General features: G+C 43.2%; 2 protein-coding genes across 3 annotated transcripts; both read left to right on the forward strand.

The window, feature by feature from the left end:
* Nucleotides 1-2,379: 2,379 nt before the first annotated feature.
* samd10a (sterile alpha motif domain containing 10a) lies at nt 2,380-8,728 on the forward strand. The gene is made up of 5 exons (XM_071900200.2): nt 2,380-2,685; nt 4,379-4,560; nt 7,823-7,991; nt 8,100-8,240; nt 8,394-8,728. Exons 1-5 carry the CDS (start codon nt 2,673-2,675, stop codon nt 8,414-8,416), a joined length of 528 nt encoding a protein of 175 aa, XP_071756301.1. The 5' UTR covers nt 2,380-2,672; the 3' UTR covers nt 8,417-8,728.
* Nucleotides 8,729-9,000: 272 nt separating this feature from the next.
* On the forward strand, nt 9,001-17,480 carry uckl1a (uridine-cytidine kinase 1-like 1a). 2 transcript variants are annotated; one of them, XM_071900184.2, is made up of 15 exons: nt 9,001-9,089; nt 11,592-11,776; nt 12,013-12,119; nt 12,857-13,027; nt 13,516-13,587; nt 13,767-13,956; nt 14,080-14,141; nt 14,459-14,475; nt 14,745-14,843; nt 14,933-15,026; nt 15,118-15,180; nt 15,268-15,390; nt 15,658-15,765; nt 16,062-16,218; nt 17,031-17,480. In XM_071900184.2, exons 1-15 carry the CDS (start codon nt 9,001-9,003, stop codon nt 17,111-17,113), a joined length of 1,620 nt encoding a protein of 539 aa, XP_071756285.1. In that variant the 3' UTR covers nt 17,114-17,480. The 2 variants fall into 2 exon arrangements, with proteins under 2 accessions (XP_071756285.1, XP_071756286.1); XM_071900185.2 differs by lacking the exon at nt 9,001-9,089 and adding an exon at nt 10,289-10,386.
* The last annotated feature ends 652 nt before the right edge of the window (nt 17,481-18,132 follow it).

An 18,132-nucleotide genomic window follows, 5' to 3' on the forward strand; every position in this document is an offset into this window, starting at 1 on the left:
TTAGCCCTAGAAGGCACATCATTTACATCTGTATGGCATTAGTTTTTTAGTTTTAATACGCTTTTTTTTTTACTCAAAATTGGTTGTCAAATTTGTCTCCTATTTTCCTCCATCCTTCATTTTAATAATAATCCTTCATGCTACTGTATTTGAGCTGGATAAATAGGCAAACATGATTTACTTTTGCTTGTAAGTGTGATAAAACACTGAACAGTGTTCATAGCTACTACCCAAATTCCTGAATACCAACATATAGTATCTGACACTGTTGACAGAGTGAGACTGCCACCTTGTGTTATAGTGTTTGGATGTGGAGGGGAGAACACTGAACGCCCTCAAGTGACACCACAGTTTCTACTTTCTCTCCCCAAATACTTAATCTCCTTTCTTGAATTAATCAACAGCAGCAAACATTGAATAAACTATTTATTACTAAATAATAAACTATTAGCTCCACCTTTTGGCCAAAGTGATATAATAGTTAACATTTGGTCTAAAAGTAGTGTAAGTCTCTGGATCATTCTGAAATGAGCCAGAAAAAAAAAAAAAAACAGAGTGTGGTTGGAAAATAATTCCTTAGTTAAACAGTAAAACAAAAGGCAGCCGCTCAGCGTAAACCTCCAAAGTATACTATTAATATTTGAGGCTCTTTGATGTTCTCTCCTGTGGAAACTATTAATTCAAGGGGTCCCTTTCATCTTTTAGTGCTCTAACCAGGCCAAATGTGCCCATGCTTAAAGTTTAAGATGAACCCCAATGCTCAATGTTTTTTTTTTTCTTTCAGAAACAACTGCAGGAACTCCACTCATGCCCACTTCCTGGCAATTAAACTTGAGTCTAGTCCACTGGGTGTGTGTAATCCCATGTGGTGTTCTGCGACCAATGTTTTGAAAATTCAGGCTCGAGCCAATTGAGGCAGCAACCACCAGTGGTGAATGAGAAGATCACTGGGAGTGATTCAGGCATTGATTGTAGGAGGATGTGGGAGAAGACGTGACAGACTGTTATTTAGTGTGCAGTCACTTCATATAAGCATCAGTCACATGACGCAGCATGAAAACTAGTAGGGATCTGTTCTGGTCAGTTATGATGCTACAAAACCCAGAGGGACGGCACAACACCAGGCCATTGGAGTTCAGCACCCAGAGTGCCACACCCTCCAGCCCAAACTGTCTTATTGCTGTTATTGTAAGCAGGGCCGTAGCTAGGAATTATGGGCCCTATGAGGTGACTCTGGGCCCCCCTCCACTTTCCTCTCATCCCCACACTGACAGTATTCCATCTATGGTAATCTGTGTCTGTCACACATTCATTTACTGATCAATTACTGGATACAGCCCTAATTGAGATAGCGCTAATCATCCGTATTCAAAATCTGTCGAGGACAACTTTGTTTCAGTCTGCACAGGAAACACCTAGACACATTTTTATTCCTGCTTGTCCCAGTTTGTCCCAGACAACACAACAGTTGCTGTATCATATTTTTGAGAAAGTTTTACTTGTTTGCAATTTTGTCGACTTCAACCAAACCCTGTTTCAAAACCAGTGCAGTGTGAAATAAAAATATAAAATATTTATAATTATACACTTGAGAACCACAAAAGGCATTTCAGGCCAGACTCCTTAGGGACCCTGCCTCAGCTTTTCCCCCATTACAGCGCCTCAGACTGCAGGCAGCGGCTATAAACCCAGCTAAACTCAGTTTGCCATTCTTTTAAGACTTCTTTTTATGTCTTTATGGCGTAAATTGAGTGTACCTCAGGTGCAGTAGTATCAAACTGATGTAAGTTATATGAAGATAGGATATTATCATAAAAAAAACTAATTACTGCTTTTCTGAATGTATGATTGATTTTTGTTAATATTGGTGGTTTCGCGCCCTATGATGAACACCAACTGAGGTCATAGCTTACCCAACTTTTTTATTTGCAGCTATCAGTTATTGTAAGACAAAATGTGGTTAGTGCTGGGCATAATAAGATCACTCCATGGGTCGCTGTGAAATCCGCTGTGATGTCCTGCAGCTCCTCCGGCCAAGCTCCACAAAGAGGGTCCATCACAGAGATGGCCTACTGCCCACCGGCACGCACAGAGCGCCCATTCTTTAAGAAAGGCAAAGGGGGAATTCCTTATGGTGAATGTTGCAGTGGGGAGAAGGCTTTTCATCCGGCTGTTTTCAAAGTCTCCACTGGCTGCGGTAATTACAGGGCCCGGGGCTGCACTTTGAGCTCACTGCGCTCATGCAGGCTCTTGAGAAAAAGCCGCGCATCTGATTCTCACGACACAAGATAAACCACACACACACACACACACACACACACACACACACACACACACACACAGGTCCGCACCAGGAGAACCAGTCAGCCAGCAGCTTGAGGACATTCCTGCTGTCTTTACACAACTTCAGCCTGTACTAGACTCCAGCAGGATGAGGTGAGCTGGTTTAGGCATTTCATCATCAGGCCTACAGAGGACATGGAGCGTCATTCCGCCTGCTAGACCTCGCCGAGCAGCTGTGGCAGAGCAGCGCAAAGTTTATCGGTAAACAGAGCGGAGCGCGGCGCAGACAGGGGAGGTGAGCGCGGGACTTGCAGCCTGTCGGTCGCTTTACCGGAGACGATGGGAGACTTTTACTAGACCCACCGCGGGACGAGGACGCACGGTGCGCCATGGCCGTGGACGGTAGGCAAACTACTGAGGGTTTAAATTGCATGCGATGGGCTTACAGTGTACAAATCAAATCAAAACTTAGCTACAGCCACGCATGGGTTAGTTTAACTTTGGGCTACTTGCGAGACCGGTTTGCCAGGTTTGTGAGCGGTTGCACCTGGTTGAGTAAAAACTGCAGCGAAGAAGAACTGTAGTGACCCTGTAGTAGCCTAAATATTAGAATGATACTATCAAAACTTTAAAATATACTACAGGTAAAAATTACCACCGAAAATCCTATAGTAGCCTAATACATTAGAAGGTTAAAAAAAAAATACCATACAGTACGATTAGGTCACTTTAAACTCACTATAAGCGCCTATAGGAAGATAATAGCGAATGCAGGGAACAAGCGGAGGACACAGGATGATCTATTGATGGACAGTGGCTTGGTGCTGAAACGGACAGCGCCCTTGTCACCATAGTATCACTGACCATGAGGTGTGACGGTCAGTTTTGGCAGCTGGATGTTTTTCTTGCATCGACTCATTTTAAGACTCATCAATCTCTAATCATTCCACCTAATCCCCACATCTACCTTTAATCCTATTGAAGATTCAACCAATGTTATGTCTGGTACTTAGTGACTTCCTCTTTCATATTTTACTTAGACAAAAATTAAGGATTAATAATCCTTATTTAATCTAGCAAAGAGCACAGTCTTGTTTACAGCAGCAGCCTGGAGGAGTAATTACAGTGTATGAGAGGTTTCATACACACACAGATATTGTTGCATAATGGGGGCTTTGTTAACAGTTCAGTTATTGGCTTGTCCTGAAGCTACATCTTAAAGAAGCAAAAACATAGCTAATGTTTACAACACACAGAACAGAGAACATGAAGTTGTATCCATCATAACATGCTCTGCAGTCTCCTGGTTTGTCTGGATGGTTGCAGCATAGCTTCAGTTTCTCAGTTGGGGGTCTGGAACAGGCAATGTTGAGTGACACAAAGGAGGGGCAGGAAGCTCGAAAACCAAAAGACACCCTTTCATCTCCTCAAATCCGCATCCCCTTGACGGTCTCTCTCGTTCTGTCCTTGTTTCAATCAAACTCTCTGAGTCAATTTAAGGTATTCAAATGAACATCACACACACGCGCAGCTGCTCACATCGCTTCAAACACGCTAAGAAAATCCTTCCAATCTGGCACATGAATCAGTAATGACCCGTGGCTTTCTGCCAGGTTCTGTAGCAGTAACCGTGTGTTTACTGTAGTTCCACACTTTCTTTCATTACTGGATGTTAGGAAGCCACCTGCTGTTGAGTGGGTTTGGATCTCTGCCTACAGGCTGCCTCATAATGATGAGAAAGTGGCTCGTCTCTCAGCTGCGACATTCACCTACGAGATCTGCACCAAGTAATAGTGGTGCTAGAGTGTAAACTTCCTGGAATTAGCTGGGAGCTAGTCCGGGTTGAAAAGCCTTTGAACGTTGCCTCCTGCCTGCTCAGTTTAGAGACACCTGATAATGAGATCATCACTGAACAACAGGGTTCCAGGGTGTTTTACACCTCGCTGGCACGCATACATGAAGCACTGGCTTATTATTTCAAGTTACTGTTAGTGAGGCAGTTTGGCAGAACTATAACCACTGTTTTTACATTGCCAGTGGTTATAGTCAGCTCCGACTGTCAAATCAAAATGCCTTCCCCCTTTTATCTCTCCAGCCGCATCCAGTTTCAGTTTCTGCAGGCCAGCTGTGGAGTACCGGGCTCTGCCTGAGGACTTCAAGCACCAGCTGAGTCGGCGGACAGGTGGGAACCTAACCTGGCATGATGGGCGTGGACAGAAAACAGCAGGAGGCAGAGCGGTGAAGCTGCTCCAGCAGCCTGGCACAGAGGCCCTGCAGGTACAGCTACACTAGATCAGCTGCATGTCGAACACTGCACCATTGTTCTTGGACTGATGTTGCAGGATGCTCCCAGGTTTTTTGTTATTCTCCTGGATCAAGCACAGCATCGCCCTGCCTCATTAAGCATGATTCTGCTTAATTAAGCAAAATGTACTGGACAAAAGGCAAAAAAACTATAATATTGTTAAAACGGATGAATCAGCAACTAGCCATTCTGTTTGTGCCCTTAGTTGGATCTAAGATGGTGACAATTACTTAATATTTAGCTGATAATCATCATTGTAATTCACAGGAACAGTAATAGTTGCATTATATGCGGTAAGAGATCATTTAAGCCTTTTACTAATCCACTGAATAGAAACACGAGTAATTTGCTGCACATTGCATTATCTTTGTCTACTTTGCTTAAGAAAAGCAAGAGAATCATGATTAACACATTGACCCCATTTCTAGTGTAAAAGGGATTAACTGTCAATCCTTCTGTAGCTTTATATGTAATGCAGATACTGACAAAACAAAAAAGAGGTTAATTTATCTTATGCCCGCTTAAAAAAATAATGTAAAAACTGTCTTAATCTTTTCTCTGTTGTCGTATCGACTTGAGACTGCATGCAGAGGCTTTTCACTGGCGCTCAGCAACTCTTCTCTCAGATTTCTGCACAACAACGTCTGGAAGAAATTTCATCGTGTGGGAAATGCAGGCCGGTCAACATCCATTGTTGCAAATGGGCACTTTGTTAGCAGAGAATGGAAGACGCTCTCTCCCCAGCGGGTTGGTGGGCTCTAACAGCCTTTTAGCATGGCTTTAAATAGCACAGGTCCTCCAACACTCTGTGTACGCTGCAGCAGCGCCGAGTCTGCTGGCTGAGGACTGAAAGGAACAGCATTTAGTCTGATACCTAATGGTTGATGTTATGCGGACTGTGATTGCTCTCGCAGGGTTATACGGGGCCGTGCAAATCCTTTTTACAGATCTCTTTATGTGAGACGTCGCCACATTCACAACCAGTGGCCGTTCTGTTCCAGTTTAAATTGAATTTTGCCGTTGATATTGGTCCCATTAATATTATCTGATATAGTGCATTGTCTGCTCACACCGCCTGTGCTGTCAAGAGAGACAATCCATTTGCGCTGTAAACTGGCTTCTTTTAAAGCCCTCGGTTGCAACTCGCAGTGCCCGTGCCTTTGTCTTTACCCCGTGAAAGACTCTTTAAAAGGGGGTTGTAAGCAAAAGCTAAAGCTGCGGACATAGAACTGGGTTGGGCTGATAACAGAGTTTTGTAGAACGCATTGTTTGTTTGCTTCAGTCCTCTTAGACACATATAATGTAGTGGTTAGTGTGTTTTTTTTCCGTCTATGCTGTCTTGAGGAAAAATAAACTTGATCAGTGTTATATTTTTGGAGGATGTCCCCATGCTATGTACAGTATTTTCATTTTTTCCACAATTCCCACAGCATTTCCCACTTCAGTCAGGTCTATTTTAACTGAGACCAATTAAATTGTGGTTTTCCACATATTGTACTCTTAACTGCCATGCCTCTGCAGATTCCTCACTAACATACTTCACTTCCAACAGAGGTTTGTAAGAGAGATCCTGAGAAAAGACACAAAGCCAATAAACAACCACTATAGTGTCTCTTTATCATCTGCCTACCATCATCTTTCATGCTTTCACCTCTGTATAATGAGAAGACCACAACAACAAATTCTGTTGGTTATTGTTATGAAAATGCAATGGGAGAGCATTTTGTTTTCCAGCGTGTGATCACAGTGGCAAATGTGAGCATGGTGAAATAAAACAACATCAAACAAATCAGATTATCACTAGAAAGGCAACATGTGTACATCTGGGGAAAGCACTGCATATTGAAAGCCCTTGCCTGTTTGATGCTTTCCTAAAACACTGTCTTATTGATGTTTTGAGAAAATGTTCCCTCTGTAACAGTGTTAGAAACACACAGAGTGGGAAGTGCCAATCTCTTGTGCCATAATCCAGAGTGAGCGTCCATATAGAAGCCCAATTCAGATGTCAAAATGATGACATACTAACCCACCAGTGGAGACTGTACAGTGCAACAGGCAGCACCATTCACTAGCCACCTAATTTAAATGTTACAGGAGTGTATGAATGAAAAAATATGTTATTTTAATTTTAAAAAATATATATTTTTTTTTATAAATTACAAACACAATTTCCACTGAAAACAACTTTTAAATCTAAAAGTTACATTATTATATTAAAATGCATAATGTTACAAAAATGCCTCAGAAGATAATGAATTGCTAATGGCATATTATGAAAAATATAACGGAGATGAAAAAATATAATTGGATGGATTGAAAAGTAAGATGTTGAGTTAGCACAAAAAGTCAACAGTTATACTTTAACAAGTTAAGCTTTTGCCCCACTGACACTTAAATGTAGATCGAGTTTTCTTTGAGGCACCAGAGAAAATCTGAGTTAAAAAGGAGAGACCGCTGAATTCATTGAATTTTTAAAACTGAATGAATGATCAAAGGCCTCACTTTAGTCCTCCACAGTTGTACATCCTGTAGGCTACATCTATAAGATTAAAGAGTTGGATCTCATGATCAAAATGGCCTACACACTCCTCGGTCTGTTCTGTTGCTGTTTTCGGAGCTGCTATATGTTCACTGATCTGCCAGACAACTTAGAAATTCACATCTACACAGTGTTTGATCTGCATGCACACACGGTCATGATCATCCCCATCGCTTTAATGAGTTTAAAACACGTTCTTGCTCTTATAGAAGTCAGTTCTTGTCCGTTCCTGATGTGTGTGTGTGTGTGTGTGTGTGTGTGTCTCTCTCTCTCTGCCTGCCTGTGTCTATATCTGTGTCCAGCATAAGAAGCTTAGCACTTCCATAGCAGAAGTTTGACCAAGCAGCAGTGGTTGCAGATCACACACTGCGCAAAGAGAAGCCACTTCTGTGTGTTCATGGCAACACACATGCCCCGTGTGTGCATCATGGTTTATTATGAGACGCTTCCCTGCAGACGCACACCTCTGGGTGTCAGATCGGATCACTTAATGGATGTGGGATGTTCACCCCCGCAGTGGCAGCCAAGGTCAAATATAGGGGCATGACAGGAGATAATGGTGCGGGTGGAACGAACATTAAATTGGAAGTAAAAAGGGACAAGAAGCAGATGTCAGATTTAATACATGTCCGTCTTCTCTTTGGCTTTCTCTCAGTCTTTTATCTGTATTTGTCTGTGTGTTTTCCTGGCTGCAGTATCGTTCCAGCGACAACTATGGGATATACCACACAAGCCCGACCCAGCCCAGCCTGATCCGCCCTGTGGTGCTCTGGTCACAGCAAGATGTCTGTAGATGGCTGAAGAAACACTGTCCGCACAACTACCTAACCTACGTAGAAGCTTTCTCGCACCACGCCATCACAGGTGACACTGCCAAGATAATCTAGACTAAGCTCAAACTGTTTTGATATATATTTGGTATAGGGAAAGCAGGCCTGTTTTCACTCTCTGCTTTCACCTGTCACCTGCCAGGCCGTGCGCTGCTGCGTCTCAATGGGGAGAAGCTGGAGAGGATGGGATTAGTGCAAGAGACTCTTCGGCAGGAGCTGCTGCAACAGGTGCTGCAGCTTCAGGTGCAGGAGGAGGGACGCAACCTGCAGCTGCTCAGCAGGGGTGAGGGTGTGTGTGTGTGTGTGTGTGTGTGTGTGTGTGTGTATTTTATGCATTTTCCAGGTGTCTAGATAAGACTCACTCCATTCTCAAACCCTTGCTGCCTTTAAATGTTATGAAAAATCTCAAAAAAATATATCTTTTTCTCTTTTATAGGTTCATTTGGAAACATATCGTAGCCACTTTTTGCCCTGGTGGATGCTGTGTGGAATCATTGGATATTTGCTTTGCATCTGGTTACGCAGAAAAACTGAAATGTGAATCAAGTCTGTGGGATAAACGCATCCGACGAGGTCAAAGAATTATTTACTGTGAGCGATATCCAGAAATATATTGGAAAGTGGAAGTTGGCAGCTCTTCATTCCCTATCGACACGAGGAACAGACAATCTTTATGGACTGACTGTATGGACTGTGGCGAAAAGGCATTATGATAATCTGTTTGGTCGATCTAATCTATGATGTATTATTATAAACTATCTCTCTCTCTCTCTCTCTCTCTCTCTCTCTCTCTCTCTCTCTCTCTCTCTCTCTGTCTCTGCCTCTTTCTTTTTTTATTTCAGTCAGAAAAAAATAAACTATGAATAAAAATACCCAAATATCATTTATTTTTCCCAGTAACATGCCTGTTTAAACGTCAGCGATGTGTGCATGAATCATTATTATTATTATTTATGAAGCCCTCGAAAAAACACGGCAGTTGGGGACACGTGATAAACTACATTACCCATAATGCCGCAGCGGGGTTAAGAAGCAATCCATCCATGGCTTTAACCAGCCGGTACCGACTCCGAGGTCGCAGGATCCCCATGGAAACGGAGTGCGGGAAAAAAATGTCGTCCCGCTCGGACAGGTACATTACAATATGAGTGTTTCGGTCTGTGTTTGAACCCTTAACTGTGTCGAGATGAACTCTGTGATTCTTGTTTTGTTAGCCTACAGTTACAGCATCCCGATCCTGTAACGTAACCACACCGTGACTCCCCCCCTCCTCCCCCAGAGCGCAGATATGTGACAGTGTTTTGTCTCTCTAGGTGATAACAGTTAAGCTGAAATCCCCGTCTGTTAGCATGCGCTGGTTTTACGGTAGTCACGGGCTGCAGAACGGTGTATGTGGGCTCATTAGATGCCTCGAAACGCGAAGCTCTCCAGAAGTAGGTGAGCTGCTGACACAGTCGTGCGTCACACAGGCGACCTAATGAGAAACCTCTATAATATCCCTATGATATTCCTATAATATTCCTATGGGGACTTGTAGTGCGTCTGTGGTACTCAATAGTGAGTTTACAGTGTGCTCACTGCGTTTGATGGTATTTTTACCTCCTATGTCATCGCTATAATATTCCTATAATATTCCTATAGGGTTTTATAATCCTGCTGTGATATTTGTATAGTAGTCTTCTAAAATGTATTAAAGGATAGTGCTAGTGTAAGGATGCAAATGTCAGTTTAGAGGCTATAGGCTACTATAATAAACACCTGTGTCTTTCACCACTGTGTGCTTTAAATACAATATATCTCCCCAGCATGCAGTTGCAGACAGGATATCATTTCTATCATCTGACTGCCCAACAGTCCGGTTATCCCTCTGGTTATGCAATGTTCCTCTGTCTGCTGTGGCTCTCTGTTTATCTGAGCATTGAACTAATGGCAGGATCAGCAGAAGACGTCCAACCCGTCCCCTTTGCTTATAGGTGTCTCTATTAATACCAGCCAAACAGCTCTGTGCCATCAGTGTTAACAGTGATCCTCTTAGCCTCTCTCACCTACACACACAAAGAGGTGGACAGAGAGAAAGCAAGGCACATGGAGGGAGAGAGAGAGAGAGAGAGGGGGGTGGAAAGAGTGTAGAAGTCAGGAAGCACAGACACGCCAGAATTTCAGATGCTCTTTTGGCTTTAGTCTCCATTGACGCAGGTGTTTGAATGAATAAAAGCAGACTAGAAACGATTGAGTTGTAACCAGGCCTGACCTATAAGTGTCACACATTTGCTGCCTCAGTCAGCGTTACTTGCTGTTGTTGTGGGAGCGTTACCAACTGTGATAGGCAAGCTGGAGGGCAGCAGGTCGTTTTCTGAGGCAGATATGACTCTGCTGGACTGCACCGGAGCCAGAATCTCTGGCTGCTGGTCCCTCAGGTCCGACCGCAGGTAAGTCCTTGGCTCAACGACTGTAGTTTTTGTTTGTGCTATTGTATTTATTTCTATTCAGGCAGTCTGTTTAGATTTTCCTGAATGCCGCTGCTGCCACTGCCAGCCATAAAAGGTTTAGTGACAGAGGTATTGATGCTTCCATACACCATGAACGCTGTGTGAACAGTCAGAGCTATAAATAGTCTTTGAGGCTCTGAACAGGGGTTGTTGTGAGGTCAGGGGAAGTGCAGGATCTAGGTTAGTTTGCTAGGGGTTTTGGTGGGGCTTCAGTGGCTGTGGTGTATGGATCCCGCATGTTTTTAGTTGGAGTTTGCTCTCAGAGGGTTGCCTGTGGTGTGTCATTAATGAATATGCAATCGAAATTGCATTGGTTGAATATGCAAAACATTCATTAGTCATTTCTCTCATTTATGCTGTGTTTTGTGTGCGTATAGTGCAGTTCTGCATCACATAAGAAGCTAACAGACTCACTAATTTGATTTCTAATTACTGCTAGTGGGAATGCAGCAGTCCCTAAATGTGTCCTCAGAGGGTGTGACGTAAAACCTAAGCTGACTTTTATGGTCCAATCCAGCTTTATAGTAAACAGGGGTTTGAGATCCTAATCCTAATCGCAGTGATGTGCCAGGGACTGGGTTTCCCAAAAGTGTCGTGCTATAGAGTTGGAGTTGAGCTTTTCAAAATTAATTGTAGGTCTGTTTTATTTAACAGCAAACAGAGTGACAGGAGAGATGAAGAGGATGACATAATAGGAACTTGATTTGACCTCACAACGCAGTTGTGAACAGTAGGCATATCCCTCCGCTGTTCACAGAGAAACTAGGGCCAAAGATGATTTTAGCACTAAGATGTGTTTGTGAAACTGGGCCAAGATGTGTACAACTGTTTTATCTGTGGCTCTACAGGTTCTGGCATCCTTGAAATTGCTCGACATCTTGATATACTGCTGCTTACTATGCAGACTTCACTCCCTCAGGCAGAAACTTGTCAAATTAAACACATTTCTTTCCTTGTTTATTGATACACACATCTTCATCTACACGTTTTAATTGTGTTTTATTGATTTGTGTGAAAGAGGGCAGTTAATTGCTATTGACAGGAACGTCTGGACAAAGCCTTGCTTAAACCAAAGACTGATGGAAACACGCTGTCTCACTCCTCGCTACGTTCATGCTGTAACCTGCCTGCTTGCTGTGTTGCAGTGGGAGTGGGGAGGACTCGTTGGACCGGCTCCTGCCCCCCGTCGGGGCCCCGCGCAGGAAGAGCACTACCTCCAGTAAATCAGAGCCTCCCCTGCTCCGCACAGGCACGCGCACCATATACACCGCTGGCCGGCCGCCCTGGTATGACGAGCACGGAGCGCAGTCGAAGGAGGCTTTTGTCATCGGTATGTCAGAGAGTCATGGATGATATTACTCCAGGGGCTTTGTCTGTTTTGTCAGACTATATTTACTGCCTTCGTGTCAAGTTTTGTGGCTACGTGCCGCAGAACTTGTCCTTTTGTCCTGTGCTGTCTTACTCTACCCATAAACACTTTACTTTAAGTGCATACCTCTAGACAGAATTAGACACACTCTAAAAAACGCACAGAATGAAGCATTGAGATGTGGTTTGGGTCTGCAGGGCTGTGTGGGGGCAGCGCCTCAGGGAAGACCACCGTGGCCAATAAGATCATTGAGGCTCTGGATGTGCCGTGGGTTGTGCTGCTGTCTATGGATTCTTTCTACAAGGTGAGACATGCATGCATTTCACAGTTATTTTTGCTGATAAAAGAATGATAAAAGAGTGTGTGACTATTATCTCATCTGAACGATTATTTTATTTTGTTCTCAATTATCTGTGGGTTCATTGTAAGAAGAAATATTAAAGTAAATCTGGTGAAATGTGTCATTAATCTTAAAGGCATTTCATCATGACATCTCAAAAGCATCTGTCTCATTTTTACACCACAGTTTCAACTATTAGCAGGCTTCTGCATTAGGAAGGAGAACTGTTAAGTAGCATTAATGTCCACTTTTAAATTCTCTGATCTGAATGAGCCTACCCAAAATCCCTCAGTGTTAACGGCACTAATCACATGGACTGTCCCTCTTGCTCGAAGAGGTAATCCCTGCCTAACTTCCGCCCTGCTTTTTATAGAAATGCAGGGAACAAGTGGAATATAGAATCGACACACACACGTAAAGACTATAAACAAATCCATATAAATGGACGGCTATATGTATTTAGGAGGGATATATGGAAAGATAAATTCCAGTTACCATTTGTAAATTGGCCAATATAGCAATCTTCTTAAACTGACTGTTTGTGAGGGAATGGAGGGAAATTAGAGAACATTATTATTATTATTGACCTTGGAGTTTTTATTTTAGCCTCAACAGATGCTGCTGCTTTTGTCCTGACAACATAACATGCATTATCGACTGCATACTGTATGGACCTGCGTTTGGCCCCCTGTGTGTTGCAGGTGCTGTCTCCCGAGGAGCAGGCCTTGGCAGCAAGTAACGACTACAACTTCGATCACCCGGGGGCGTTTGATTTTGAGCTGCTGGTCGCCACCCTGCGCAAGCTGAAGCAGGGCAAGAGTGTGAAGATCCCAGTGTACGACTTCACCACACACAGACGGCAGAAAGACTGGGTGAGTTGTGTTTCACCACAACAAGCTCAATGTTGATTTTCTCCATTTTAATTGGCTACGTGGTTAAAGATGAAAGTTGCACCATGTCGTTTTGGAAAGAAAAAAAAATGACCCATATAAAAGTCATTTGCAAATGCTTGTAAATTATTTCCCGTCTCATCGCAAATTGAAAAAAGTGAATCAGCAGTAAACACAAAAGATGCTTTTTTGTATTGTAAATGTGGTGGAAAGTAGGACAGCCATAATGAGACAGCTGCTTTGTATCCACATATTCAGTTTTTCTCTGCAACACTTTATTTTTCCCAATACTGAAAATATATCATCGACTTATTTTACTTTTCAGATGTTCAGTTGCTTCCCAAAGTGACATTCTGCAGCTTTAAACTTGTAAGGGCTTAGCTGCTGCAAATAAGTGACTGTTCATGAAACAGCTACTGCAGCGCTTTCTGCTTTGAAGACTGTCTTGGCTTTCCCTCTTCTTTATGCAGAAAAATGTGTACGGTGCCAGCGTAATCATATTTGAAGGAATTATGTCTTTTGCGGACAAAGAGCTTCTTCAGGTAAGGCTGTACGGGATCTTTTAATTATGGTCGCTTTTTCACATTTTTGAAAAAATCCTTTACTGTTACATGTGAATGAAAAGAAAGAAGTTATCATGTCCAGGTAGTGTTGTTTGATCAGCTGCTTTGGTTGAGTTAATATTGAACCAGTCGTGGGTGTTTGTTCTTGCTGCCTGCAGCTCCTGGATATGAAGATCTTTGTGGACACAGACTCGGACATTCGGCTGGTCCGGCGGCTCCGCAGGGACATCACAGAGCGCGGACGGGACATCGAGGGGGTCATCAAGCAGTACAACAAGTTTGTGAAGCCGGCCTTCGAGCAATACATCGAGCCAACCATGAGGCTGGCTGACATTGTTGTGCCGAGAGGTGAGAGAGCAGCATTTCCTATCAAAGACGATCTGAATGCTGAGATGGTTTTGTCATATTGTTCACCGTGTCACCAGGAAAATGCCAGAAACACTCATGTCACTCCATGCCTCTCTCTCTAAGGTGGTGGCAATATGGTGGCCATCGATCTGATAGTCCAGCATGTTCACAGCCAGCTGGAGGAGGTGAGTGACAGCAGCACCGATGGTTCATTAGAAGATGGCGCCACCATGTGGCAGAAAGCGATAACACAGAGACAGAGAGACAGACCCACAGATTTCAGATTTCAGATTTCTTTTCCTGAGCATACAGAGCCATTTATTTTAAATTGTTTGTTGGATAAAATGTTTCAAACATCTTCAAATTCTGAGTCAGAGCTTCTCAATCAGCTACTCTCAGCTCTCTCCCACTTAGGAATAACTGAGTTAAAATATTTTTTTTCACTATCTGCATTTCCTCCCTCATTTCGTTGTCTTTCTCTCTCGCCCCTCTCCCTATGCAGCGTGAGCTCAGTGTCAGGTACGCTGATATGTTCATCACCTTTCCTTTCTCCCCTTTTCTCCCCAAGCCCAGCGTTGGTCCGCTTGTTGTGATTGGAGCTTTTGTATCAGCGCTGTGTACATTCTCCTGTTATACCTTCACACATTGCATTCTGGTCTGTCTTTCTGCTAAAAGGACAGAACTAGGGAGTCAACTGCTTCCTGCTTCCTACAATGTAGCAGAATAAAGCAGTAGAACTAGGACAACTTAGCTGAATCAAACCTTTTGATCCCCCTCCCTGGTCCCAGGGCGGTGCTGGCCTCGGCCCAGCAGACACAGCCGCTGCCCCAGACGCTCAGTGTGCTGGAGAGTACGCCGCAGGTCAGAGGCTTGCACACCATCATAAGGTAGATACCACTGGCCTGAGCTCGCACATAGCTTCGTGTCCTATTTACAGAGCAAGCAGTATCAGTATCTTCCCTTTTCTCCAATGCAGGAATAAGGAAACCAGTCGAGACGAGTTCATCTTCTACTCAAAGAGATTAATGCGGCTTCTCATAGAGCATGCACTAACCTTCCTGCCATCTCAAGTGGGTAGACTTTGCACTAAAACTCCTCAGTGAATATCAAGGTGTATTTTGTTGTAATAATAAAATAAGTAACTCTGGTGTCCTGCAACAGCCATGCACGGTCCAGACTCCTCAAGGCCAGGAGTACGAGGGCCGCAGTTACAATGGGAAAGGGGTGAGTGGTATTTCTGCTTTACAAGGTCTCAGCACGTTGCGCTCCAGTGTGTCCTTAAGGCCGCTGTCATCACACATCTCTCCACAGATCACCGGTGTGTCGATCCTGCGGGCGGGGGAGACCATGGAGCCGGCGCTGAGGGCGGTGTGCAAGGATGTTCGCATCGGCAAGATCCTGATCCAGACCAACCTCGACTCAGGGGAACCGGAGGTAGATATAATGAGCGAGGAGTCGTGTTTACCTTTACTACCAACTGGCTTTGTCATTACAGTCTTTATTTGTGGTACAATTACTGGAGATAATGTGGTGTAGTGTCTTGAGAGTCACATGAAAAACAATAAAAATGTTCTGATTTTTTTTTTTTTTTTTTTTCCTGTTTTATTCTTCCACATGGTGCGTGTCTCCTTGGTAACTAGATTTGCCCCTTCCTGCTTTTGTAACCATGGTAACCTGTCTCCTCCTCTCTGGCCTCTCCAGCTGCATTACCTGCGTCTGCCCAAAGACATCAGTGAAGATCATGTCATCCTAATGGACAGCACAGTCTCTACCGGCGCTGCTGCCATGATGGCAGTACGGGTCTTATTGGTGGGTGGAGATTAGCATCCTTATTCTTCAGTAAGACAATGGCAGGGACACCGCCCCTCTTGGTCAGTCGCCTGTTTTTAATGATCTTCATCTGTGTGAATCAACTCAGTGCTCAGTGACTGGAAGTCTTTTTTTTCCTGGTGAGGTTAGATTAGCATTGTCACTGCGAAGGAATTCTGAAGGAAGGGCGTGTAAAATGATTTCATCCCTCTCTTTCTATTCACTTACTAATTGTGCTTCTGATAAGGATAAAGCAAACACTGATGGTTTTTGCTGTGACGCGTCTGCCTGTGCAGGATCACGAGGTGCAGGAGGAGAAGATCGTGCTGGTGTCGCTGTTGATGGCAGAGCTCGGGGTGCACTCTGTGGCCTACGCCTTCCCCCAGGTCAAAATCATCACCACAGCCGTGGACAAGAGTCTGGACGACTTTTTACATGTAATTCCTGGTATCGGTAAGTCCTCACATGCACACACTGGCTCTTTCTGTAACTGCACTGTAAAATCAGAATGCTTGTGATGCTAATTACTCTCTGCTTTTGTCCAAAGTGGAACTTATACGCCCCTCAACTTATAAGAGCTGGTCCAAGTTGAATGACTGCTGATGGATACATTCTAAACTAAAAAAGTACAACTTTATGGGTTCTTTGGCTCGTGGCTGTAGGATCCCTGTGCAATTTATAACACATTTTCAATACCACCCTTTCTTTTGTGTGCATGGTTTTGGATGCATGGTTTGTGGTTTATGCATGAGATAAAAAAGTGTGCATCATTTGTGCAGAAGATAAAAGGAAACCTCTACGTTTCAAGTTGACATTTTTCAGGTTATATCCCAGAAGCATTTACTAACTAAACTACACACAATGCTTGCCAACGTCATGTTGTTATGAACACATCAAACAGCATATTTTGTTACAAGGCTAGTCTCTGAAATTACATAATTATACATTGCAAAAAAATATATATTAATTGCTAAAATAAAGCAGAAGATGAATGTAGGTCAAATAGACAAATGTATTACCTTTCACTTAATTAATGAATGTTTCCGACCATGGATCTATCACAAAAGAAGAATGTTAAAATATTAGAAAATGTTATCCCTCATTTCCAAACCCTCAGATGAAAAACAGAAAGGAAAAACCATCCAACCTTTGGAACCTAGTGTGTAGTCACATCGCATTTTTGGAATATATTCTTCAGTCCTGTGACCCAGATATACACTGTAGCTGTAACTGAGTATACTGTTGTGTGTTTTCTACGGTTCCAGGGGACTTTGGAGACCGATACTTCGGGACGGACGGATCTGACAATTGGAGTGATGAGGAGGAGCAGGAGCAGCCATCATGCTGACACACACAGACCAGTGAGGCTGTGTGGAAAACCTACTTGAAAATCACTGTTATTGTGCATTCTCCTCTTCAGGCGTAGATCGGCAAAAATGTTAAATTCATTTGTATGTACTGTATTTAAAATTTTGTACTCTTATGCTACAGATGACAGTCTCCATTGAGCCGTACGCATGAGGGATATTTTGTTCTATTTATACAACAGAGTGATTCTCAGACTGCTCATCCAGATGTTTTTATATTCAGAGGTTCATGGAGCTGAAACAGTGCCATTACCTTTGAGTTACAATAATGCAATAACACAGTATTATAAATGATATTATCCAGAGTATGTACTGAGATAAATGCACTCATACTTTACGCTGCTCTAATAACACATTCTTTTATATGTGTGTTGTGTATACTTCTCATCTCAGGTAGAGTAGTTGTCAGAAATTTTATATTAAACGTATATCATAAAGGGAATATGTTGTCGTTCTCCAGAGAATCTGAATCTTATACAGTAGATTTACACATCTACAGTGTAAAATAGTAGTAGTAGTTGTATTATACAAATTGCAGATTTAACTTTCCATAACTCCTCACTGCCTCTTAACTGGTTACTTGGACCGGAAAATGACACGTATTGATTATGTGTCTGGACCGATCGGTAAGATCTGAATCAGATAGCAGTATGAGGTCATCGGTGTTCACACACACTTAGTAGGGAATATTTCTTACGCTCTTCTGCTCTGTTTAACAATCCCAGGGTTCAGATGCAGGCCGGCTGGCTTCCCTTGTGATGCCCGTTAAGGCCCAAAGGGGTCAGTGTAGCTCACATTTAGCTTCTCTCAGTGTGATTTACAGTATGTCCATTTGCTAAATCAGTGTCTCTTTACAGTAGAGAAAACCCCTCTAAGGAACGCATAAGCACTCGCACGAGTCACTTCCGTCACAAAGAGAAATGTATTGAAAAATCACATCTTCATGGTCAAGTGGCAGTTTCACAATAACTGAAATAGCTCTGTGGTTCATGATGCAGCT

The sequence above is a fragment of the Centroberyx gerrardi genome, chromosome 14 (assembly GCF_048128805.1).
Source record: "Centroberyx gerrardi isolate f3 chromosome 14, fCenGer3.hap1.cur.20231027, whole genome shotgun sequence".
Taxonomy (NCBI): Eukaryota; Metazoa; Chordata; class Actinopteri; order Beryciformes; family Berycidae; genus Centroberyx; species Centroberyx gerrardi.

Bases quoted from the DNA above. Each gene is read 5' to 3' on its own strand.
- samd10a (XM_071900200.2), top strand. The intron at 4,561-7,822 runs GTACAGCTACAC...TCCTGGCTGCAG, and splicing joins CTGGCACAGAGGCCCTGCAG to TATCGTTCCAGCGACAACTA. The intron at 8,241-8,393 runs GTGAGGGTGTGT...TCTCTTTTATAG, and splicing joins CCTGCAGCTGCTCAGCAGGG to GTTCATTTGGAAACATATCG.
- uckl1a (XM_071900184.2), top strand. From the start codon at position 9,001: ATGGCTTTAACCAGCCGGTACCGACTCCGAGGTCGCAGGATCCCCATG. The intron at 11,777-12,012 runs GTATGTCAGAGA...TTGGGTCTGCAG, and splicing joins GAAGGAGGCTTTTGTCATCG to GGCTGTGTGGGGGCAGCGCC. The intron at 16,219-17,030 runs GTAAGTCCTCAC...CTACGGTTCCAG, and splicing joins ACATGTAATTCCTGGTATCG to GGGACTTTGGAGACCGATAC.